Raw genomic sequence first — 26518 nt, 5'->3', positions numbered from 1 at the left:
TCGGGAGGCTGAGGCAAGAGAATCGCTTAAGCCCGAGAGTTGGAGGTTGCTGTGAGCTGTGATGCTACAGCACTCCACCCAGGGCGACAAAAAAAAAAAAAAAAAAAAAAGAAAAGAAAAGAAAAAGAAAATGCTTTTGCATCCTATCTCACCCTGCTGATAAATGTATTTTTAAGTAAAAATACATTTATCTAAGGTGTGTTTGTTATAGTCTGTAATTAGTAAGTTACTGAGTTTTCATTGTTCTTTTACGGTTTTTCAACTTTAGCTCTCTTTGGCTTTTTTTTTTTTTTTTTTTGCCATTGAGTTTGAGAAGCCCCAGAACCATACGTGGGACATGCATTGTTTTCCCACAATAGTTTAGTAATTATAATTTCCAAAGGCCATTCTTTAATCGTGTCAATCTGAGATTCTGTGCTTAGGATTCTAAAAGTTATCTTGCAGTATTTTACTTTGGTACAACTGCGATTTTCAGGCTATGGTTTTCAGTAGATTCAGGCAATCTAGTCAAATTGGATATGTGTGATGGGATGGAAAGCATAAAGGCAAATGCCTTCATTCTTCAGGGTGAACATCCCCGATGTTACATTCCCCGACAATTAGTCACAAAATCTGGGTGGTTTTATTGCTTATTTTTATATTTCGAGAGGATCCATAGTATTTGGAGGTATGAATGCCATGAGCTGAGGGAGGAAATCTGTGCAACAGCCAGAAATACCTTGCACAGAGTCCGTAGCTATTTTATCTTATGTGATCATTAGAGCTTTTGTGACTTCATTTCTGTGTGTTGACGTTCTTTCTTGTAGGTGAGTGTTGCCTCTGACCCTGGTCGACGAGTTCAGCACAATATGCTCAGTCCATTTCATAGTCCTTTCCAGAGCCCATTTCGGAGTCCCATACGTAGTCCATTTCGTAGCCCTTTCAAGAATTTTGGACACCCAGGAGGAAGGACTATTGACTTTGATTGCGAAGATGAAGAAATGAATCTAAATTGTTTCATCCTCATGTTTGATCTTCTCCTGAAGCAGGTAGCTGAAGCATGAGCTTCCTTTAGTTCAGAAGTGAAAAGTGAGGGAAAACATTGTGTAGTAGTTCTTTCCATGTGTTGGGTACCTTCATGCTTACTGAATGATGCAACAGCACTCAAGACCTTTTGCAAACTCATTTGGGGATTTCCTAAAGAGTCTGAAAACTACTTGTGTGACTATCCGCAATGATGTTGACCTAGGAGAATGGATTTAAATTTTATTTTTTTTAATTAAATCATAGCTGTGTACATTGATATGATCATGGGGCATCATTCACTAGCTTCACAGACTGTTTACCAAGTTTCACATATACCCTTGTAAGATGCACCGCTGGTGTAATCCCACCAATCCCCTTCTCTCTACCCACCTTCCCCCTCCCTCCCCTCCCTTTCTCCCTTCCCCCTATTCTTAGGTTGTAACTGGGTTATAGCTTTCATGTGAAAACCCTAAATTAGTCTCATAGTAGGGCTGAGTACATTGGGTACTTTCTCTTCCATTCTCGAGATACTTTACTAAGAAGAATATGTTCCAGCTCCATCCATGTAAACATGAAAGAGGTAAAGTCTCCATCTTTCTTTAAGGCTGCATAATATTCCATGGTGTACATATACCACAATTTATTAATCCATTCATGTGGATTTGAATTTTAAAAACACCCTAGCGTCATTAGAATTGAGGCTGTTGAATTAATTGGATGAACAAACTGGATAATACAATTGTTTGGAAGAGCAAGGTACAACTCCATAGGGGTGGTGCTAATGTTAACTATCTTTTATAAATTGATTTTATAATCTAATTTTATTTTATTTATTTTTTTTTAATTTTTTTATTAAATCATAACTGTATACAATAATATGATTATGGGGCATCATACACTCACTTCATAAACCATTTGACACATTTTTATCACAATGGTTAACATAGCCTTTCCGGCGTTATCTCAGTTACTGTGCCAAAACATTTACATTCTACATTTACCAAGTTTCGCAAATACCCCTGTAATATGCACCACAGGTGTGATCCCACCGATTCCCCTCCCTCTACCCACCCCCCCCCTTTCCCACTTCCCCCTATTGTTAAGTTGTAGCTGGGTTATAGCTTTCATGTGAGAGTCCCAAATTAGTTTCATAGTAGGGCTGTGTACATTGGGTATTTTTTCTTCCATTCTTGGGATACTTTACTAAGAAGAATATGTTCCAGCTCCATCCATGTAAACATGAAAGAGGTAAAGTCTCCATCTTTCTTTAAGGCTGCATTGTATTCCATGGTATACATATACCACAATTTATTAATCCATTCGTGGATCGATGGGCACTTGGGCTTTTTCCATGACTTAGCTATTATGAATTGGGCTGCAATAAACATTCTGGTACAAATATCTTTGTTATGTTGTGATTTTTGGTCTTCTGGGTATATGCCCAGCAGAGGAATTACAGGATTGAATGGCAGATCTATTTTTAGATCTCTGAGTGTTCTCCATATATCTTTCCAAAAGGAATGTATTAATTTGCATTCCCACCAGCAGTGCAGAAGTGTTCCCTTTTCTCCGCATCCACGCCAACATCTCTGGTCTTGAGATTTTGTGATATAGGCTAGTCTCATTGGAGTTAGATGATATCTCAAAGTAGTTTTGATTTGCATTTCTCTGATGATTAAAGATGATGAGCATTTTTTCATATGTCTGAAGGCCGTGCGCCTGTCTTCTTCAGAGAAGTTTCTCTTCAAATCCCTTGCCCAGCCTGCGATGGGATCCCTTGTTTTTTTCTTGCTGATGCGTTTGAGTTCTCTGTGGATTCTGGTTATTAAACCTTTGTCAGAGTTATACCCTGCAAATATCTTCTCCCATTCTGAGGGCTATCTACTTGCTCTGCTTACTGTGTTCTTAGCTGTGCAGAAGCTTTTTAGTTTGATCAAGTCCCAGTAGTGTATTTTTGAAGCTGCTTCAATTGCCCGGGGGGTTCTCCTCATGAAATACTCACCCAGACCAATTTCTTCAAGGGTTTTCCCTGCATTCTCCTCTAGTATTTTTATAGTTTCATGTCTTAAGTTTAAATCTTTAATCCAATGAGAGTCTATCTTAGTTAATGGTGAAAGGTGTGGGTCCAATTTCAGTCTTCTGCAGGTTGCCAGCCAGTTCACCCAGCACCATTTGTTAAATAGGGAATCTTTTCCCCACTGAATGTTTTTAATTGGCTTGTCAAAAATCAAATAGCGGTAAGTAGCTGGATTCATCTCTTGGTTCTCTATTCTATTCCAGATATCTACTTCTCTGTTTTTGTGCCAATACCATGCTGTTTTGATCACTATCGATTTGTAGTAAAGTCTGAGGTCTGGTAGTGTGATTCCTCCTGTTTTGTTTTTATTTCTGAGTAATGTCTTGGCTATTCGAGGTTTTTTCTGATTCCATATAAAACGAAGTAATGTTTTTTCAAGATCTTTTATAATCTAATTTTAAAAGAGAAGTTAAAAAGGTTTTGATTAGGAGAACATGTATTTTTTTTAACTTTTCATTTTGAAAAAGTTTCAAGTTTTCGGAAAAGTTACAAGAATAGTACAAAGAATTCCCAAATACTCCTCCCACAAATTCTCCAGATGTTAACATTTATCACATAAACTTCTCTCTCTGTCTCTCCCTCTGTCCCTCTTGCTGTCTGTTTATGCATGGATTTTTTAATAAATCATTTGAGAATAAGTTGTAAACATGATGTCCCTTTATCTCCAAATACTTCAGAGTGTATTTTCTAAACGATAAGGACATTCTCTTACATAACTATAGTATGTTATCAAAATCAAGAAGTTAATATTGTTATAATACTATTATCTTACAGAAACTATTTTTAATAGATATAATAATATGTTGTAATTATATAAAATATTACCTTTATAGCAAAAGAACAAAAAATGGGCTTTTAAAAAAAGTATTTTTTTAGACAAAGTCTTAACTCTGTCACCTTGACTAGAGTGCTGTGGCACCATAGCTCATAGCAACTTCAAATTCCTAAGTTCAAGTGATCCTCCTACCTCAGCCTCCTGAGTAGCTGGGACTATAGGTCCCCACCACAATGCCCAGCTCATTTTTCTATTTTTGGGAGAGATGAGGGTCTCACTCTTGCTCAGACTGGTCTCTGAACTCCTGAGCTCAAAGGATCCTCCCACCTTAACCTCCCAGAGTGCTAAGATTACAGGTGTGAGCCACCACACACGGCCCTAAAACTGGTTTGATCTAGGAACAATCTAGGATCACTCATTACAATTATTTGTCCTGTCTCCTTTGTCTTCTTTAATCCAAGACAGTAGTTCCTAAGTCTTTGTCTTTCAGGTCATTGGCATTTTTGAAGAATATAGTCCAGTTATTTTGTAGAATATCCCTCAATGTGAGTTTATCTTATATTTCCTTGTTAATTAGTTTGGGTCATGCATTTTTTGATAGGCCACAAATGTGATGTTATGTATTTTGTAATGAATCACATTAGGAGGCCCAAGATATAATAATATCCTCTTACTGGTGATAATAACTTTGGGCATTTAGTCAAGGTGATTTCTGGCAGGTTCTGCACTGTAAGTTCACTATTTTCCCTCATGTAGTTAATAAGTAACGTGTGGGGAAATTCTTTAAGACTATGAGATGTCCTGTTTCTTATCAGATGTTCATTCACTACTTCTAGTATTGGTGACTGATTTGTGCCTGAATCAATGATTACTGTGATGGCTGCCAAGTGATAACTTTCTAATTCCATCATTTCTTCTAAATTTATTAGCTGGTACTCCATTGACAGAACAGTTTCCCCTTCTCTCCCATTCATCAATTTATTTATTTACTTAATCCCACATATACTCATTTTTAAAATTTATTCAATAGGTTATAATTTTTTACTGTGAATATGTATTTTATGTTCATATTGTTCCGTATTTGGCCAGAGGGAGTCCCTCTAAGTTGGCTCCTGTGTTCTTTTGATATGTCTGTATCATTCCTTGAACATTTCCTTAATTTCTGGAATGACAAGGTGTTCCAGGCTCATCTTATATTTTCTTAGTGTCCCCTCTCCCCCCCAAATCAGTCATTTCTCCAAGGAGGCCTGGTTCCTTTTAGTGGATAATGATATTTAGAAACCAAGATCCCAATACTAGGTGAGGAGCAACGTTTTAAAAATGTGTAAAATCTAACAAAATGATGAGCTTAAAAAACAACTCTCTTCAATATCCTACATGATTTTTAAAATAAATCCCATTAGTTCGTCTTGTGTTTATAAATTTTTTAGAAGAATCCATGGAAAGCAATGCCAATTCATTGTTGTGAAGCCTAATTGTCTTTAAATAATTTAATATTGCTGTCAATTAGTGAAAATTTTCACCATAGTGTGCCAATGAAATATTGAACAAAAAGTTCAAACTCCTTCTTCTCCTTTTTTTTTGTCCTTTTTTGGGTGTCTTTCAGATGGAGTTACAAGATGATGGGATCACGATGGGTTTAGAGCACAGCTTGTCAAAGGACATTATTTCTATTATAAACAATGTCTTCCAAGCCCCCTGGGGGGGATCCCACACCTGCCGGAAGGAAGAAAAAGCAATTGAGTGTAACTTATGTCAGTCTAGCATTCTCTGCTATCAGCTTGCTTGTGAACTCCTGGAGAGACTGGCTCCCAAAGAAGAAAGCCGGCTGGTGGTAAGCATGGAAGACATGAGATGAGTCAGGGATAATAGTAATAAGGATTGTAGTAGATGGTGTAATGGAGTCTTCTTCTGTCATTATTTTATACTCCATGCTGGGTTGTACATCAGACTGTGTTAAAAGAAAGTTTTCTTATTGCTTCTGCCAACTCAGGCTCCTAGAAAGGGATGTGAGAGAGAGCCACACCATAAAAAATGCTAAGTGGCTTGCTTGGGGTTGTGGCACTTCCATTCACACAGTTTCGGAAAAATAAGGTATTACTGGTGTTCTTGAAAGATGTTTTATCACAAAGTTACATGATAAAGTTGGTGTAACAAGGAATACTACAGCATATACATATAAAATATTAGTAAGTGGGTTGTACATGGACACCAAGACTTCCTAATCTCACTTTGAAAAGCCATTGACTTCAGCAGCAATCATTAAAACCTTCATTTCTTTCTTTTTTTTTTTTTTTTTTTAGTTATTTCATTTCCTGCTTTCCAAGAGAATAATCTAACCAGGGAACAACCCATATATTCTACTCTCTGGCTTCTCCATACTTCAGCTATTCCCTGTTTAGCCTATGTAGTTGAACCTGAATTATTTGAGCCAGTATTTGCCAGTTGATTCAGGCACAAATCTTTTCCTTCCCTTTCCTTAATGTTTGTTTAAGTAGAAAGTGAATTATTTAAAAAACAATGTTGGAGTACAGCATACAAAGAGATGACATTATTTTTTCAATTTCAGCCCACTTATCTCATTAGTCCCACCATCTCAACGTAACATCCCTGCATCGTGGTCCTTTAATGGAGTCATTGGGTACTTACCATAAAACAATCGCATCTCCTCATTCCTCTCCCTCCCCAGCCTCTGGTCGCCACCATTCTACTTTCTATTACTAGGAGTTTGATGGTTTTAGATTCTACATATAGGTGAGAACATGCTGCGTTTGTCTTTCTACTGGCTGATTTCACTCAGCATCGTGTCCTCCACGTTCATCCATATATAATTTGTCAGCATAGAGAAGACCGAGAACAAATTGAGAAGGAATCAGAGATAGAGGAGAGAAGCTGAGGGAGGGCAATAGCTCAGGGTCAACAATGGGGCTCGTTTAGAGCAGGTGGGACCAGTCACATCAAATTTTGAAGAGAGTAAGAGACAACTGAAAAGTGCCTGGGGATTCTGCAATTAGGGGTCCTGTGGGCCCTGGACGGTGGATGGTGGTAACAGTGGACTGAAGGCAGAATCTAGGAGTTTGTAGTTCGAGGAACTGAAGTTCAGACTTCATGGAGCATTGACTTCCCTCTCAAGAAGAAAACGGGGGTGTCCTGAGCCTCCCTGCCTCTAGCAGGCTCTCTCTATGTGTCAATTTTGACTACACTGTCCCTCGAAACAAGCAGAGGAATAAGCATAAATGGAGAGAAATCCTGCCACCTGCACAATCGCCCATGTGTGAATGTGTGTGACGTGTGTCATGTGCTGAAAGTAAATTTCGAGGTATGGCTAAAGGATCCAGTTTTCCTCTCTCAAAGTTTTGTGGGAGAGGTCTTTAGAACACATGGTCTCACTGTGTGTACAGGCTGGTTTGACTGTTTTACTCTCCTCTGGGGACAAGTGGAGGTCAAGACCGTGGTGTGAGGACGTGAAGTGAAGGCTGGCAGGAGGCTTAGGCTGGTTTGTAATCAGGGAACCCCAGTTTCTGCCATCTCAGAGGATAATACCCAAAATGTGGGTTGCCGGGTGCATAGAGACGACTTTCACAGAAGTAAATCACATGTAACTCGCTCATAATCTGTCTTGGTGTTGTGTCCTTGGGTGGCCTTCTCAGCAAAACTGTAAAGCTGGCATAGGTATTTTTCAGAATGCTCCAAGTTCTGAACTGCTTTCTTTCTTGCTGGTGACCTTCTTGTATCCACCAATCCTTGTCTCCTTGCTTTGAGCTGGCTGTCAAATAATTTTTGAAAAAAGGTGTTTACTGGTTGAAGTGTTAGCTAAAAGAGGATTATCTTAAAAGAACATACTTGAAGCTAGAACCTGACAGAAAGAAAAAAGATAGAAAAGGAACATTGCTGGAGGTATCTAGTGCTTTCTTTAAAAATGAAACAAAAACTCTTCTTAAAAACAAAATGACACAAAACAAAAACCCCTCTCCCCCCGGCTTTTTTGCAGCTTGTTTTCCATATATATACGCATGTGTATGTTTATATAAATATAAAATATATTGTTGTAAATATAAATGTACAGTGTTAAGTATAAGATGAGGCCAGACAATGAAGGTCTTAAACTCATCCTAGAAAAAGTGCTACATATTTCATTGCTGAATGCCACAATGGTCACTTTTGAAGCTATGCACTGAAGCCAGCACCCTCCAATCCACCCTTCACAAAGGAATTTTGGAACTATTTTTCTGGAAAGGTCATCAGAGCTGACTTCGTATGAGGGCTAACAATTGAGTTTGTGAACTCATCCTAGAAAAAAAAGTGCTTTGAAGGGTGGACTGGTGCTGGTGTGGGTGCACAGCTTCCCCAGGGCAGTACTTTGAAGGTGACTGTAGTGATATTTGGCGATGAGGTTCACAGCACTTTTTCTAGGATGAGTTTGTGAACTTAAATGTCCGACCTCATATTCACACTGTTGTGCACCCGGTCTCTAGAACTTTTTTTGCAAATCTGTAACTCTGTGCCCAAGAAGCAACTTTCTTTCCCCGCCTTCCCACATCCCCTGGCAACTGCCATTCCATTGTCCGTCTCTATAATTTTGACTATGATAGGTACCTCATGTCAGTGGAATGCATCGAACAATTTCTACCTTATTGTGATTTGGCTTATTTCACTTAGCATAGTATCTTCAAGGTTCATGTTGTAGCACAGCAGAATCTCCTTTCTTTTAAAGGCTAAATGATATTCCGTTGTATGTTGATCACATTGTGTTGACTCATCTATCTTTGCTCTTTTAAACTTACATGATAGCAATTTCTTGCTCTTAAAAGTTTGGCTTCCCTAGACAACCAGTATTTGCACTGTACTATAGCTTTGTGAACCCCTTATTATTTCTTCCTAAATAAGTTCTGTTATTAAAGAAAACATGCATGGCTGGGAGTTGCATGGTGGTTAGTGAGCCGAACAGAGCAGGGAGAGCAGGCCCGGGAAGATGTTTTGATATTTTCCTATATTTATTTAAAGTGAAAGAAAATGTATCAGCAAAAGCTGATCCTTTCACTGTTCTGGAAACAAGCTCCAGGCTTTTGGGGGGCGTGTCCAGCTGTGCTGAGCCGGCGGGCTGTTCCTTTACCCTTCCAGCTGCTCGTCCAGCTCCTTGTCTTGTTTGTTCTAGGAGCCCACAGACAGCCTCGAGGATAGCCTCCTTTCTTCCAGACCAGAGTTTATTATAGGCCCTGAGGGAGAAGAGGAGGAGAATCCAGCCGCCAAGCAAGGAGAGAACCCAGGCAACCGCACTGCGCCCACTGAACATACTGGTAGGTGGGCGCTGACTGCAGGCGGGGAGGGGCACCACGCCCGGCACCTAACCTTCACATCCTTGGTTTCTCAGGTTACTGTCGACTTGGGAAAGCTCAGACGTGGCTTCTAGTATAGACTTGTGCAGAAGAACCATTTCCCACCAGATTATGAAATGAGCAGGTCCCTTACGGTTCCAGTAGAACACAGTTTGCTGAGCATCTTTCTGGCAGCAGGAGCTCGTTTTCAGTAAACACTTCACCTCCCTTCTCACCACGCGTAGCGTTCTCGGTGGAGAAGTCTGAGAACTGAGGCTGGGTGCTGACGATCTCAATGCAGGGCATTTGGCCAAAGCAGAGTGTTTTTGGATGGAGGCAGCAGCTTCTGTGCTCCAGAGGTTCCGCCAGGCTGTGGCAGACTAGGCGCGAGTCTGTGCAAGCTGTGTTTGCGCATTCCCAGCTGCGGGGAGGGTGGCCTTTTTCTAATTTGCTCAAAGATTCTGGGTGGGCAAATTGGAGATCGCAAGATGGCAGACAGGCTCAGGAGCCTCCTCTAATTTCTCACACTCTTGAGGGAGTTTAGGGAATTCAGAATGTGTTCCCCCCATGCTCCTGAGAAAGCCTGATTTATTCACCTGGACTCTGAGGATGCGTATAGGACCTGGGGCAAATTTGGGCAGGTTTTTATCTTCCTGCTTCCACAGTCTGGAAATGTCAGAACAACTTGCCCCTGAGAGGCCCACTTGATAAGTGAGAAGCACAAGGTTTATGTCATGCCTTCACCAAGCAGTTCGTATTATTGGGGGACTGTTTGTGGGGTTCAGTGCAGCTGCAGGAGTGTCTTATTCAGACCAAGGTAACCATATCATTACCACATAATTCTTAGTCAGAACTAACTACTTTTCCATGGATCATATAAATGGTCAAATGAATGCGAATAGCTGTGCTCACACTGTTTAACGCCATTGAAATTTTAGAATTTGAAGCGACTTTAGAATTTGAAGTTCACTGGTTTTCAACATGTATTTCTTAGAGTTACAAACTCTGTCATTTCCTTTAGAACCTGCTCATGTTGTCTGGGTGACAGACAACTGGAGGAAGATGAGGGCAGGTGATAAAGACCCAGGCTTCCACTCGCCTTCCACTGGGGTCCCCTTCATGCTGTGTTCTATACGTTGGAGCTCTAAGTATGATTTTCCTTAAACAGAGTATTTTGCAGAAAAGAAGTTTGAAATGTGCGAATCAGGTTAGTCTTCTCACTTTGCAGATAGGGAAGATAAACCGAAGGTTGGGCTGAATGACGTACCCATGGTCATGGAGCTCATAGCGTACACTGAAAACAAATGTTTTCAATTCGCCCTGATTATGAAGCTGTAAAGGAGCATCAGAATCATCTGAGGAGCTGAAACACAAACAAATTAAATGAGCTCCACTCTCCCATCCCTATACTGGGTATCTCAGTATATTATCCTTTTTTTTTTTTTTTTTGAGACAGAGTCTCATTATGTCGCCCTGGGTAGAGTTCTGTGGTGTCACAGCTCACAGCAACCTCAAACTCTTGGGCTTAAGTGATTCTCTTGCCTCAGCCTCCCAAGTAGTTGAGACAGGTGCCCGCCACAACACCCAGCTATTTTTTGGTTGCAGTTGTCCTTGTTATTTGGCAGGCCCTGGCTGGATTCGAACCTGCCAGCTCCTGTGTATGTGGCTGGCACCCCAGCCTCTTAGCTACAGGCGCTGAGCCTATTATCCTTATTTTATGTGTAAGACAATGAGTCAATTAAAATGGAAAAGATTGATTCAGGTTAACTGGATGACACAAGTCAGGCTCTTTTTTCACTCATTTTGTTCCTATTTATTTTGGGAATAAGAAATCCAAATTAGTAATGGTAGGATTGGAACTAGACCCTGGGTCTCCAGCTTTACTAAGGATTGACTGACTTGCTGCTGTGGACCAGGCCTGGCCCACGGTTGTGTCTTTATAGTATTGGAGTCCAAAGGAAGCAAAGACTTTACTTACAATCCAATCACCTATGCTTTTGCTGTGCAAATATATTTTTTAAATATAAGCACACAAATTAATTAACCACCTCTTTTATTTTTAGGTAACATTTTATTTGAATAATGGCTAAAATTAAGGCATTTCCTTTTGCACGTTACTCCTTTCCTTGCTGGATGGTTATAAAGGCCACTTATTTAAGCATTTGATCTATTTTTCTCTTCCACCAAATCCTCAGGCTCCTGTTCTGGCTTTGGCCTATTTTCCCGCTCTGTCTCTCTGTTGTCTTGCAGGACACAGTTATGAACTATCTTCTGAGGGAGCCCCTCTTAACTTTCTTCCAAGACCTGTGTTCCCTGCTGCTCACAGTCTGGATCCTGCTCTGTGAGCTTCAAGTGGAGCTCATCGGCTCCCCTGTCCTATATTTAAGGGGTACTCTGGCAACTTGTGTTTGGGGATTTCCCTTTGCCTAGAGCATTGACTGTCCCTTATTTCCTATAGCAGTCAGATATGTCTACCACCAAAAATATATTTAAAATTTTGATGTTAAACATAACGGAATTGAGTGCTGATAATAAGGGGTTAAAATACATTTGAATGGAAGATTCACAGTGAACTGTCCAGTATATAGACCAAAAGGGTTTGACTGCCATTGGCTCTGATCCTGGGGATAACTGAAACTTGAAATGTTGATTTTAACACATTTTACACTCGTTTCTGCATCTGGCTAAGTTGTGGATTCTTTTCTCTAACTTGCCTCGCGTACAATGTACCGCTACCCCCAGTATGGGGGCAGAGGTTTTAGAGATTCAAAAAGATGAGAATGCGATAGTTATTCTCATCTGAATGTGCTCAACTTCTTTAAACACCCCCCCTTTGCTGAGAGTCTGTGAGCTAAACTCCTTTAGGGGCTAATATGACTAAAATGCCTCTCTTTAATATCTGTGTGTCTCTCGTTAGGAAGGCATGCCCAAACAGCCTCCAGCTCCCTGTGGGAGCTGCAGACTTAGGAGCTCAGAGTGGCCCAGGGCTGGGGAGAGGCAGCTGCAGGGATCCAGAGACATCAGAACTCATGACAGTTGCCCACTGGAAAATGGAAGCCAAGAATCCTAGATTTTGAAACTTTTCTGCATTTGCATCATAGTAGGGATATATGCTAGTTTGGGTGGCACCTGTGGCTCAGTGAGTAGGGCGCCAGCCCCATATACCGAGGGTGGCGGGTTCAAACCCAGCCCCGGCTGAACTGCAACCAAAAAATGGCTGGGCGTTGTGGCAGGCGCCTGTAGTCCTAGCTGCTTGGGAGGCTGAGGCAGGAGAATTGCGGAAGCCCAAGAGCTAGAGGTTGCTGTGAGTCCCGTGACATCATGGGCACTCTACCAAGGGTGGTAAAGTGAGACTCTGTCTCCATAAAAAAAAAAAAAAGAGAGAGAACTAATAAAAATATCACACAAACATTTTTAAATACCTTCTGTACCTATTTTTGATTCCTCTTGGTTTTATAATCTTGGTCCATTGATGAATGGTGAGGGAAAGACGGAGTTAGCCTGACCTTTGTCCAATTATTTCTTGACAGCAATAAAGAATGATACTGAAAGAAAATTTTGCTATCAACAGCTTCCAGTAACGTTGAGACTAATATATACCATTTTCCAGGTATATTTTCCAAAATCTTTGAACGTTTGCTTTGGTAGCATTGCTGTTTTGGATAACTCAGTGACCATGTGGTTCTTTGCATAGGAAATGGCTAAGTTTGAAGAGCCAGACATTCTTTTTAATATGCTCAATTGTCTGAAGATTCTCTGTTTACATGGAGAGTGTTTATACACCGCTCGAAAAGATCATCCTCAATTTTTAGCCTACATTCAGGATCATATGTTGATTGCAAGGTATGTCTTCCTAATGTTTTATTTTGTTTGTTTATACTTTTGTTGTGGAAATTAAAGTTAGAGTAAGACTTACTTGCTCATGTGGGTTATGTTTCTTAAGCAGGACAGCCTGATAGCCTGTGGGAACTACTTTTATTTCTTTTATTCAGTCTAATTTTTAAGTATGTCAATACAGGGAATAGTAATTTTCATTTGCTGGATACTGTAGAAATAAAAAGGTAAAGTAAAAATTACCTTATGTCTTTGATTTGTCATATGGCTTAAGAATATAGATAATACAGAAAATATAGATAACACAGAAAAATGTTAACAGAAAATAAATGAGTATTTAATTAATTTTAATTACTTAAGTGTAATTAAGTAAGGACTTACCTGCTTTCTTACTTGAAATAAAACTACTAACAGATGTCTAAAAATCTCTCCATATGTTATCTGATAAGTTATTTTTTAGAAACTGCTGAGGTACTTTGAGACTAATAATAAAATATAACTCTATAGATTTACGGTGCTTTTCTCCCTGACATTTAAAATAACTCTTGCAGTCTCCCTGGAAGTAAATCAGAGAAATATTATCCTTATTTTATGTGTAAGAGAATGAGTCAATAAAAAGGGAAAAAAGATTGATTCAGGTTAAGTGGGTGACACAGTTAGGCTCTGTTTTTATTCATTTTGTTCATTTATTTATTATTCATTCAACAAATACTATGAAGGCTTCCAACAATATCCATTGTTGTTCTAGGTACTCAGGGAATTTGCAATCTAATTTAGAAAGGGGTGTTGACTGTATATATACAGAAGGTGACATATACTTTATTATTCAAATTGATCTATGTATGGGAGTGAAGAGAGGTGGTCTTCATAATAACCCCAAAACAATAAGTATAAAATGGACAGTCATGGATAAAATAAGATTCATGGTCACTCTATGTATATATAAGTTACTTCCAGTCCAGCGGAATGTGATAAAGGACTATAGTTTATAACTCAAAGATGGGAGAGATCTTTTCTGGATGAATGATGAATGATGAAGGGTCAGGAACAGATTCCATTTGAATGAGAATTATAAGAATAATAGAATTTTGATGGGTAGAGATTTGAGATGGGGATAGTGTGGAAAGTGGAAATGTCCCGAGCCCACAATGTGGCAGAGTTAGAAAGAATGAGAAATAAGCAGGGCATTCTTAGGTGACACCAAGGCTTTATGTTTGGCTGGGTGGTGTGGATTTAGGGAAGCGATGGGAAACGAGGCTCCAGAAATAGGTTGGGATCTGCATATGGCTTGACAACAGGGGCTTCATTTAACAATGTTCTGGGATCCGTGGAAGATCTTAAAACAGTAGACAGAGTAGCAATTGTGCTTTAATAGAACATGGAAACCACCCATGTTCAAGGGAGTGCAAGGAACATGTTGCAAAGGCTTAAGGAATGTCAAGATAAAACACAGAACTTTCTTCTGACAGGTTTGTTAGAAAAGGAAGGGGAACCTCAGATACTTAGAGAAGAAAAAGAGTGGACATCAAGGATTTATAGGACAAAGAAATCTGAATGTATGTATGGTCAGTGGGAAAGGGCCCTCAGAAAGGGCCAAAAAGAGGGAACAGTTTAGCAGAGCCAGGTTCTGGAAGGCAAGAGAGTTTGCAATGATGAACAGGAGCTTGGGTGGAAAGTGAGGGATGCTGTTTCCTTTGAAAGGAGATAAATTTAGAGGAAAAGAGGAAGAAAGTGCTAAGGGGGATTCCTAACAGGTGACTTAAACCTTAGTAGGTGTTGATGTATTCTCCCGAGAGAGGGAAGGTTAGAGATTGGGTTGGGAGCTCCAGAACATGGGGAAAAGTATGGGACAGCCCAGAAGACGAAAGCAGTGGGGAGTTAACAAGAAAGAATCAGAGTTGCTAGCTCCAGGGGCAGCTGAAGGTGGTTACCGCCAGCTTGTAATGGACCAAGTTAATAGAAGTTGGAGTTAATTTTCCTCCAGTGCTCAGGAGCCTGAGGAGTGGATGAGAGAAAATGGGCAAGGGGTTTATTTAGGTTTGGGGATGAGAGGTTTGGTTATGGTGGGAGGTCAGAGGGACAAGGAGTTCCAGAGTGATAAAACAGTTGACTTGGGGATCTAGTCTACGACTGGAGGAAGATGAAGCCAGAAGAACTGATGTTTGGGAGAAGAGGAGAGAAAGGGGCAAAGGAGTCCCAGTCAGGGTCAAAGGAGGAGAACTGAGTGTGTCAGGCTTAGAGTCAGAAGGTCAGCAGCTCCTTTAGAATTTTAGAGGCCACCATGTGTGTGGAGGTGAGGCTGTGGGACCAGGGCTTGGTCTATGGGGGGCATCAGCACAGGCTGTGTGAGGGCCAAGATTAAATCTGGTGCCTAGTTTTCTGAGCAATGGAGAGAGGGCCCTATGCGTAGGTGTCACGGGCTTCAAAACAAAGAGGTAGGTAAGCGGCAAGCTGGAGGAAGTGATGGGAAGCTAGGATCACTGGGTGTGTCAAGACTCACTCTCAGGGTTAAGGGGAAAATGTGTTTCAGGTTGCAGCTAAGTGAGGAAGGGGCGGCTGTATTGGTTCCCTGGGCTGCTGTAACAAACTGCTGCAAATGGAGGGGCTTAACGCAACAGAAGTTTATTCTTTCATGGTTCTGGAAGCCAGTAGTCTGAAATTAAGGCATTGGCTGGGCTGGGCTCCCTCTGAAGGCTCTAGGAGAGGAGCTTCCTGCCTCCGCCTAAGTGCTGGAGATCCTTGCTGTCCCGGCAGCGGCGTATGGCTGCATCACTCCAATCCCTGCCCCACGGCCTTCTTTCTTGTGTACCGTTGTGTGTCCCTTGCTATTCCTCTAACGGCACAAGTCATTCTATTTAGGGCCCACCCTAATCCGTTGTGAACTCAACTAACTACATCTACAAAGACCCTATTTACTAATAAGGTGACATGCTGAGGTTCTGGGGGGTATATGGATGAGGTTCTGGGGGGTACATGGATGTTGGGGGACACTATTCAGCCCACTACAGAAGCATGCCATGAGAAAGTGGGAGATCTGCAGAAGTCTCTTCATGATGGAATGGGGACTCCCCAGGTACATGGGAGGAAGGAGCTGGAGAAGGGTAGACATGGCTGGTGTGGATGTGGGGAAGAGCAGGAACGATGGGCAAGGATCAGTGTGAAGCACGAGCCCCACAGAAGCATGAACGGGGTCAGGAGTTAGGCAGTCACTCCATCTACTCAATGTGGGAGCGCTCAATGGGCAGTTTCTGTTGTTGTCAGTGCAACCCCTACCAGAAATGCACCCACAACAAATGGATTGTTAGTACCATGAGACTGTCACCTCAGTCTTTGGGATACATAGACTAAGTTTTCTCCTTACGGTACCACGTTGTCTTCCCAAAGTACAACCCTGACACAGAAACTATGATGCACAGGGAAAGGGTCTGTGGAAAGGACACATTTCCTCTTTTCAAACAAAGCTGCCTTAGAGAGCCTGGACAGGCCAACCCGGGGCTTCTGTCACTGAGATGGGTTTTGAGTAGGGATGTACATAGTTTTCTTCCTTCCACTAAATTAACAGTACCACAAGGCGCAAATTGTGTCTTCTTTTTCCTTTGCATTCTTCATGGGGTTATTGTGCTATGGAAGCATCATCAGTTTAATCCTCATGATGATGATAGTAGTTCAAGGTTTCTGAATACCTACTAGATGCCAAGTTCATCTCAGTTAGCACAACCCACAGTTGGAGGAATGGAAGTTCCAGGAGCTGAGAAATTTGCTCATGGTTATGCAGCTAATTAGTGGCAGGGTTGGGGTTAGATCCACATTTGTCTGACTTCCACTACTCAGATTAAGCACGTGGTGATTGAAAATTGCTCCTTTTCACTCTGAAGCTCTGGTCTCTCTTCTCAGAAACAAGCAACTTGAATGGCTTCTGCCTCAGTACATGCTCTGTAAAGTGGAGATGGTGTGTGCCGCTCTTCCCATCTCTTAGTGATGTATTAGGAGCTCTTCAAAGACATAAATAGTTTGATTCTGACACTAACCCCAACAGCCAAATAGAAAACAAAAAAACAACAAAAACAACGAAAAGCCATACTTTAAATAATTGAATAACAACTTTGCAACCAATCATATATCATAACGAAAGCTATATTACATTCAGAATTGTTCTGATACAGGGGTCTCTCTCTCTCTCTCTCTGACTCTCTCTGTTTTTTCCTCCTCTTCCTTTTCCATCTCTCCCTATCTCTTAGCCCAGTTCCGTCTTGGCATTTTATTGTCGTTGCAGTTTTGGCCGGGGCCGAGTTTGAACCCGCCACCTCCAGTATATGGGGCCAGCACCCTACTCCTTGAGCCACAGGCGCCGCCCCGTCTTGGCATTTTAGATGGAACGAAATATTGGGCTTCTTGGTTGCCTCACAGGCTGCCCTATGAGGTGGGAAAGAGGGTCACCTGCAGCCTTAGACCAACGTTGCACTTCATTTCTGAGACTTTAGAGGAGTAGAGAATGCTTCTCTCCTGCAGTCCATGTCAGTCCCTGAAAAAAGGGTTCTGATGTTCCCAACTTGGGTCTTATGCCCATTCCTAAGCTAATCACTCTATCCAGGTGCTGAAGTTCTTTGATCAGCCTATGTTTCATGTTCACTTTTATGATATGGAAAGTCATGGAGCTTGCCTGACAACCTTGCCAGTTCTTGCAGAGGCTGTTAGGAATAGAAATAAAAAGAGCTACTGGGCAGACAAAAGCAACATAACGTCCCAGATGTTCCACTGTAAGAAAATTTTAACAGCCTGAGCGACAGAGTAAGACCCTGTCTCTAAAAATAACATGAAATAATAAAATAAAATACAATAATACAATTTAAAAATCATATATCACTCCTATCCTCTTAACCTAGCTAACATCAGCTTTGTCTATAACTTAATATCATTGTTCATTTTTATAGCTAAATTTATATTATGGGTTAGTTTTTGATTTTTATGTTAAAGAGCGCAATGTCAAGTGGGAAGTGTTTTTCTTTAGTGTTACATGAAGGCATTTTCTCTGAAGAAGCATTAGCAGGGCAGAGCATAGGAAAAGTGGATCAGAGGATGACCTTTTCATGGCTGAGTGCGATTTCACCACAAGCGTGTCTATTAACTACACTTAGCATAAATTAGGAGAACAAGATTTTGTGGGGTTGTTTTTGGAGAGGCTGCGATGCCGGTGACCACTTTGCTTCTCTTTGGTTCCAGCCTGTGGAGAGTTGTCAAGTCTGAGTTCTCCCAGCTATCTTCACTGGCTGTCCCTCTCCTGCTCCATGCCCTGTCACTTCCTCATGGTGCTGACATCTTCTGGACAATCATAAACGGCAACTTCAACAGCAAAGACTGGAAGATGAGGTTTGAAGCAGGTACCTCTGCGTTAGCTTAAAAACTCTGTGTGGGTTGCACAGTGAAGCAGGTGTCTAGTCATGGCATCAGCTGTGGACCTCCTTTCTCGTCTCTTCCTTTTAAAGGGTGTTTTCCTGCTTGCACGTATTTTTCCATGGTTCTCCAGAGCTGAGCTTCCTCACTCAAAGAGCAGTGTTTGTGGAGTGGTCCTTAGGTGGTGGGGTGCCGCTATCCAGGCTTGCCTAGGGTAGACCTAAGTCACGCTGCAGGGGTCATTAATCACTGCACTCTTGTTTACCCCCAAATGTGTTCCAGCTTGGATGATAAACCATGTGGTCAGCCTAGTAGGTTACTTGCATCGGAGGTGCTGGGAATGTTTGTTCAGATGCAGATTATCAGGCCATACCCTAGACCGACTCCGTCAGCCTCTTAGTAGGGTCAGGGGTAAGCCATGCACAGAGATTTTTAACATGAGTTGTGAGAATCTCTGTTGAATACGCTTGCTGTTGAGGAGTCAGGGACTAGGCTGGTGCAGTGATTGGTATTTCCCAGTGCTTAGAAAGGCAAATGCTCAGAGCAGTGTGTTAAGGAAGGAACCTGGATGTGTTCTCTTAGCCTCCCATCTATGGCCACGAGTCCCGCCGATCTTCTAGTACTCCCATTCTCAGGGGTAGCCAGCCAGGAGGCATGCCTCAGTGTGGCATACCAGAATGGTTCCATACATTTTGAGTGTCTCCAAAGTTGGATGGAAGTTTCCAGAAATGGAAGTTCCGTTAAGTAACTTAACCATTATACCTTTGAGAGGTCAGTTCCTTAATGTTTGGCCATTTCAAAGAGGTTTTGCTTTTTAATACTCACATGAATCCCAGGAGTTTATTTATATGATAGCATATGATGCTGTAAGGGAATTAGATAAGAGTAAAATTTTCTAGCAAAAATCTAAATAAGATAGCAACATTTTATAGGTATTTAAATAGAAGTAAAGCAGATGAATATTTAACTATGCTCTTTCATTCTCTATAAGGATTAGTCTTCTGAGTTATAGCTCTGATTATGTTACTTTTCTACTCACAAAATTTTAGTGGGTTTTCGGTATCTAGAGAATAAAGTTCAGACTCCATAAACTGACATTCAAAGCTTCTCATAGTCTGCCTGCAGGTGTTAGCAGCTTCATTTCCTACTCTATTTTATACACAAACTATTGCTTCCTTCTCCCCTCTATCCGTGAATTGGCCATTCTGTGCTCTGACTTTAATCCTCTTCCCTTCAAGGCCCTACTCAGATGCCACCTCCATTCAATCCCCCTTCACTCACCACCATTGTGGAGTTCCACTGCCCGAGTCCCCTCAGTGGAAGGAGGTTTGTTTATCTCCTGACCTCCATAGCATTTTATTTGTGCCTCATTAGAGGCATCTCTAGCTTTTTGTACTGATTTAATTTTAATTGTACCTATCTTGTCTCTTTTAGTCAACTTGACTTTAAAGTCAAATTAAAAATAATTCATCTTTCCATTTACTTCCATCTCCCCCCAAGTGCCTAAAGATAGTTTTGTAATGCTTGATATATACTGATAACAACAGATGAATACAAGTCACATTTGAGCACCTCTTACAATTGCAGAAGTCAGATACGACTTAGGTATTACAATACAGTTAATACAGTATTTTTCTTTCTTAAATTGTGTATACATTGTCTGGCACCCTCTGTATATGTGTAATGTGTATTTTTAAAATACACATTACAAAATCAGTGAATTTGTTGAATAAATGCTGTACATACTGGACATTATGGTTCAAATCTATAATTCTAGCACTTTGGGAGGCCAGTGAGGGAAGATTGCTTGAGGTCAGGGGCTCGAGCCCAGACTGAACAAGAGTGAGTCCCTACTAAAAATAGAAAAATTGCCAGGCATGATGGTGGGTGCCTGTAGTTTCAGCTAGCTACTTGGGATGCTAACTTGAGCCCAAGAATTTAAGGCTGCAGTGAGCTATGGTGATGCCACTGCACTCTAGCCTGGGTGACACAGCAAGTCCCAATCTCAAAAAAAAAAAGTATAAGAGCAGATTTCTGCCCTCAAGAGGCCCCAATTTAACTGATGAGACCAAGTGTAAATATGAAAGAAGTTAATAAAGTATAAAAGGCATAAATATAATTCAAGGCCGCCAAAGAAGATATGTCATATAGCTACATGTGAGCGCACAATTAAATTAACAGTGTGTAACTGAGCAGTATTTGTAAAGGAGTTCACAGGATAGAAAGGCCACTCTAGGGTCAGAGTGGACTCTACAGAACAGGAAGAATTTCAGCAGCAGATTCTTTAAGGATGAGCGAATGTCAATAAGCAAAAAAGTATAGAAAGAATATTCTAGGCTGCTGGAACAACTTAAGTAAAATACTGAAACATCTTAATTTGCATTGCACTATATTGCTTTACTAGCATTATATCTTTTTATATAGCTATGCTTTAAGAGTGTCTGGGATCGTTTAACATAGATTTGCAGAATCATTAGAAATCTGTTAAGTAAGTGTGTATTTATATCATGAAAGAAATGCGTGGCTTCTATAGCCCCATTCGCCCCCAGAAAGTGTCTGTCTGATCTGTCATTTCGCATGATGACCTACTAAGAGCAGAGTAACAGGCTCAGAGCATAGTGGGCATCTCCCTCTCCCTCTGTAGTCTGCATAGTCTGAATAATTTGAAATGTAGCTGATAGTTAAACACAGAGAAAGATCATTCGAAAAGTATAGAAGATGATCCAGAACTAAATCAAAGCTGACTGGCAAGAAAGGACTGTGCTGAGTAGAAATAGTCCTGGGTACACAGGTGAATAAGAGCACTGGATAAGCTGGCATTAGAATATCTTTTGGTATTTAAGATAACTAACTAAGTTGGGGACTTAGAGTTAACTTTTTCTCTGTGAGTTCAGTTCTCAGACTGACTAAATATGTGTGTGTATGTATGTGTCCTCTGTGTTTTACGTTGCAGTGGAAAAAGTGGCTGTCATTTGTAGATTTCTGGATATTCACTCAGTGACCAAAAACCACCTGCTGAAGTACTCCCTGGCACATGCCTTCTGCTGCTTCCTGACAGCCGTGGAGGATGTCAACCCAGCGGTGGCCACCAGGGCTGGTCTCCTGCTTGACACCATAAAGAGGCCAGCGCTGCAGGTGATGCGTGATGTGTGTTAGCTGCTTTGCAGATGGTCTGAGTCAGTGCTAATAAGTCATTGAGTTATTTGTCACATATTTTAGTCCGTTTGCTCTGCTATGACAAAATATCATAAACTGGGTAGCTTATGAACAAAAGAAATAATGTCTCACAGTTTTAGAGTTTGAGAACTCAAGATCAAGTTACCAGGAGATTCAGTGTCTGGTGAAGGCTTGTTTTCCGGTCTGTAGATGGTGCCTTTTTACCGTGTCTGGGGCCTCGTTTATAAGGGTAATAATCCCATTTGATAGGGCTCTACCCACATGACCTAATCATTTCTCAAAGCCTCATCTCCCGATACTATCACATTAGTGATTAAGTTTCAGACCATAGCATCACAAAAACGCATAATGAGAGTAATGATGAACATTTTAATTGGAATAAACATATAAGAACCACGTCTTATTAAAAGACCTCTTTTCTAATTTATGGGTACTTTCTTTTTAGTCTTTGTCTATAGGCTGACAGCACTTTTGGACAGATGTAATTATTGTGTAACTTGTGAGTGTGTATTGGGGGAAGATTTCAAATTACGATAATTTATCTTATACCATTTCGCTGGCTCCTGGGCTGGAAGCCCCTGTTATTAGTGGCTAGGTGCTGAGGAATTGTAACATTAATCAAAGTGAATATGCTACCAACATAAAATACCACAGTTAAGCCTAAAGAGACATGAAATATGAGACCTGGAGAGAGTTGTATGTTTATCATGAATGGTACCTTATTTTTTAGTTGAGAAACCAAGTCTCAGCGAGATAATGTGACTTACTGAATGACACAAAGTGAATTAGTGAGAAAACTAAGACTACAACTTCAGGGTTCTGCTCCACTTTCCCCATATTGACACCTAATCTATTATTTATGGTTTGTTTATTATTCAGCTAACAATAATGGCAAGTACCAACATTTGTCAAATAGGTACTGTGTTGCCAGGGCAGTGTATTAAAAGTGCCCCCATTATGCATCATTTAATTTCATTCTCACAATAGCTTTCTGTGTCTTGCCATTTTACAGATAGAGAAGCTGAAGGCTGGAAAGGTTAAGTTACTTTTTCAGAGTCACACAACTAGTGAGCAGCATAGGAAACTCAGGACTGACTCATAATAAAGTCTATGTTCTTAACTCTGTGTGTGTGTGTGCGTGCACGTGTGTGTGCAGGTGCACACACTGCCTCCCAATCCAGTGTAAAAGTTCTTCCTGCATTTTAGGAAAATGAAGCAAGAACGAAGTGTGCAGGATATGAAGAATTATAGGGTTATGCTGCTTTTGGCACATCCTTCCTTCTATAAAATCCCCAGTTGTCTCCTAGACAGGGCTTCTCTGTTGATCTTAACGAGGTAATTCTATATCTTTCTACCCCTGCTCAGGGTGAGGAACACAGGAGGCTCTCATTAGATGACAGCTGAGTGAATGAATGGGATGGTTGGATGACTTACCAACCATCAACTCATGCAACCATCCCATTGTTCACTCATTAGATGACAGCTGAATGAATGGGATGGTTGGATGAGTCTTTAAATTTCACTCAGTTAAAAAGAGGGGGGGTAGACTCTATGCTAGAGAAGTGGGTGCTCAATCCATTCCAACTTTTATTTTTTATCATTCTGGTGTTTTATTCACATTCTAAGAAGACAAGGTGACTTTATTTTCTGTTGGAATCAAAAAACATAGGATTGAATGGGAATTTTTAGATCATCTTTTTGTGTACTCTACAATGTAGCTTTGAAAGTATGCTTCTTAATGAAAACAACATTAAAAAAAGATGCATTGATTTGAGGGTATTTGGATCAAGTGGTTATGATTGATTGTATTAGAAAGTCAATAACCTACATTTAGTTCAGATTTCTGAATCAAAATTCAAGAGAGATTCTTGAGTTAGGAGAAGCTCCTCTTCTGCACATTTCTTTCCTACCCAAACTTCCAATCAAAAAAAAGATTTCAGTTGGGTCATTCTACACTATAAATATGGATTGAGGAGGTTGCATTGTTTCATCAGTGTGGCTTTGAAGTAAGTTAGATGTTTGTATCTGACTTTTTCCCCCTCCTTTCCCCCAGGGTCTGTGTCTTTGTCTCGACTTCCAGTTTGATACTGTGGTTAAAGACCGACCCACAATTTTGAGCAAGCTATTACTCTTGCATTTTCTTAAGCAGGATATTCCTGCATTGAGCTGGGAGTTCTTTGTCAATAGATTTGAGACGCTTTCTTTGGAAGCTCAGCTACATTTGGATTGTAACAAAGAATTTCCTTTTCCTACAAGTAAGTAAAAGAACGTGCTATAAACAGTCTAGTTTCTGTTGTGTTGCTTAAATAAACAGAAGGTACTCGGCATGTAGTTTAATTTTTCAGACGAAGGATGCCTCAACTTCATGTGCTCATTTCATCAAATTGTCTATGGAATGTTTTCTATAGTAATGCATAGAGTTAAGTATATGCTGATGTTCCGGAATCAGAATTCTTCTCATTTCCTTGAGGACCTAACACAAGCATCCGTGACTATGTATTCCCTAAATATCATTCAGTCATTATGTCTATAATGTTCATGAGCAATTTTGTGAAATTTGTTTGTACCTTGCAAACTCACTGTTGCACACTATTGATCAGTTAGTTACCTGCAGCTCCAAATAGATGAAGAAAAGATTCTCATTCAACTACCCAGTTAGCTAATCAATTCGGTAATTTAAGAGTCTCTGCAGAAAACTAATCATTGATGGTGCCTTTTGCTGTGTCTGGTCCTCTTTTATAAGGGCAATAACCCCATTCAATAGGGCTCTGTCATGATTTTTGAGGCAATAGTCATGATTTTTTAATATATGACTCATCATAAATGGAGATGTATTGATGCATCTATGACAGACGTATTTTAATACCGAAACACAGACAGATTGTTTCAAACTAGCTGTATTACATAGCCAATAAAGGAAGATGAAAACCTCTTTAATTCTTTTTGCAAAGCCATCACTGCTGTGAGGACCAACGTTGCTAACCTCAGTGATGCAGCCTTGTGGAAGATCAAGAGGGCTCGCTTTGCAAGAAACCGCCAGAAGAGTGTGCGTTCGCTGAGGGATAGTGTGAAAGGGCCTGTGGAGTCCAAGAGGGCGCTCTCCCTCCCTGAGACCCTGACCTCCAAAATTCGTTGAGTATCTTCTTCCATCCTTCCATTAAATCTGTTTAATGTCTTTCTGAGGCTGACTTGTCTTGTTGAATGTTCACAGAGAATAGCATATTTAGCAAACTGAGCTTGTTTAATGAGTTTGGCTTTCAGGTTTCCTAGAGAACCACCCCAGGGGGATAGATTACCCCAGGTAGCCTTTTCTAGTTTGTAGGTACAGCACAGCCCTGATCCAGCAGTGGACCATTTTGAAATGTAGAGGGCAGCAAATCCATTGATGCTTGGCATGAAACTTAACAAAGGCATTTGCCCTAAGTCCTAGAATCTGAAGGTTTGCAACACCAGCTTTGTAAACTAAGAGCTGAATTATGCTTAGACAGTAAGACCCACGGCAGCGAAGGAGGTAGAGTTAAAATTTGGAATACGTTTTCTTTTCATGCTCGATAGAAGCAGCCGAACAAGCCCTTCCCCCAACCCTTGTGTTGCTTTTGAAAAAGAAAAATCAGGCTGAGAAGTTGAATTTCTGCCCAACTTCGCCAGATAATTTATAGATAAAAACAAGCTTCATGGCCAATTTTTAAAATAAGACCATATATACTTAATTTAGAATATATAAAGGTCTTTATATTGCACTTTTAAAGAGAATAAAATTTTTCTTAAATTACAAAATGACTAGATAAACTCTAATGATTAGCAATGGCTCATGAATAACAAATAATTAAAAAGTTCATAATTAAATTGCCATATTAGTGAATGAATATATTTAAATATATTATTAACTTGTAAAACATATTAAATGATTTAATATTTACATAATTGCTATGAAGTTTATAAAAGAACACCCTAAAACATACTTCTTGTCCTATCAGAAGCTGAAAGGTTTGCAGTTTTTAGAAGACAGCCTTATATAACATAATCATTTTTAATCATAAACATGATTTGATTTTATTTATTACATTTTATGACAAGCTATGAACATGTGGTATTTTGAGCTTTGGAAGCGTAATCAGAGCCCTTTAAGTAATCAATAGCCCAGTTTTTCAGGGAGCAAAGATAATCTTAGTCACTTAAGAATGACTTACAGTAGTTCTAGGCACCAGGTGAAACTGTTTCAGATCTTAGAAACCAATACCTAGATTGAATAAGTAACATTTTTTACATGATTGTCCCAGCTCTTTTATAGCCTAACTGATCAGTTTGGAATATAAAGTTTACTTACTGTTATTTCTTGTTAATTGATTGACATTTACAATTTTGAAGATTAAGAATTGAAGTAGCATTGAAAGATGATCTTAAGATTCAAACAAAACCACAAAGCTTTTGTTACATAAACAACTTTTATGGGATGTTAATTACAAACAGGAAAACTAAACTGACCCCTACTATTCAATGCAGTTAGCACTGAGAATAATTTTAGGCTCAATTTGTCTGTAATGTTTATTTAAATAGAGTTGTTGTTGATTTTTAAGCTATGAGGTTGACCAGGCATGAGCAGTCTGCTCCAGCTCTCGGTGGGACACCCGAACAGACACCAGGTGGGTACCTCTGACTTTGAAGGGCTGTGTACAAGTTGTCTATCGCAGGTGGACAAGGTAAACAGTGTGGTGTCTCTAACTGGACCAGAGTGATATACCTAGGATTTATAAGCACAAAGGGTCTTACCTGAGATGTTGGTGCCCCCAACATGGCAATTGCTTCCATCTTAATATTAGCACATGACTTGTGATCCCATTAACTTTTGGTTCAGTAAGAAGCATCAGAGTACCCAAGTATGCATCTTTCCCCAGAGAGCCAGTATGACTAGAACTTATTTGTATTTTTTTGTTGTTGTTGTTG

General features: G+C 40.4%; 1 protein-coding gene across 10 annotated transcripts in view; it reads left to right on the top strand.

Annotated features, from left to right (window-relative positions):
• UNC79 (unc-79 homolog, NALCN channel complex subunit) overlaps window positions 1–26518 on the top strand; it is a 261375-nt gene that overhangs the window by 141490 nt on the left and 93367 nt on the right. For 6 of the 10 annotated variants that reach the window (XM_053603363.1, XM_053603359.1, XM_053603353.1 and 3 more), the window contains 10 exons: window positions 807–1028; window positions 5464–5691; window positions 9013–9154; window positions 12703–12782; window positions 12867–13015; window positions 18227–18384; window positions 21351–21532; window positions 23628–23829; window positions 24526–24705; window positions 26152–26217. In XM_053603363.1, the coding sequence (XP_053459338.1) occupies window positions 807–1028; window positions 5464–5691; window positions 9013–9154; window positions 12703–12782; window positions 12867–13015; window positions 18227–18384; window positions 21351–21532; window positions 23628–23829; window positions 24526–24705; window positions 26152–26217 (1609 nt within the window). The remainder of the gene's footprint in view (window positions 1–806; window positions 1029–5463; window positions 5692–9012; window positions 9155–12702; window positions 12783–12866; window positions 13016–18226; window positions 18385–21350; window positions 21533–23627; window positions 23830–24525; window positions 24706–26151; window positions 26218–26518) is intronic. The other 4 variants (XM_053603354.1, XM_053603362.1, XM_053603361.1 and 1 more) reach the window with 1 other exon arrangement.

This window comes from Nycticebus coucang, chromosome 9 (assembly GCF_027406575.1).
Source record: "Nycticebus coucang isolate mNycCou1 chromosome 9, mNycCou1.pri, whole genome shotgun sequence".
NCBI classification, from domain to species: Eukaryota; Metazoa; Chordata; class Mammalia; order Primates; family Lorisidae; genus Nycticebus; species Nycticebus coucang.
This window is presented reverse-complemented; position numbering and strand designations above follow the sequence as displayed.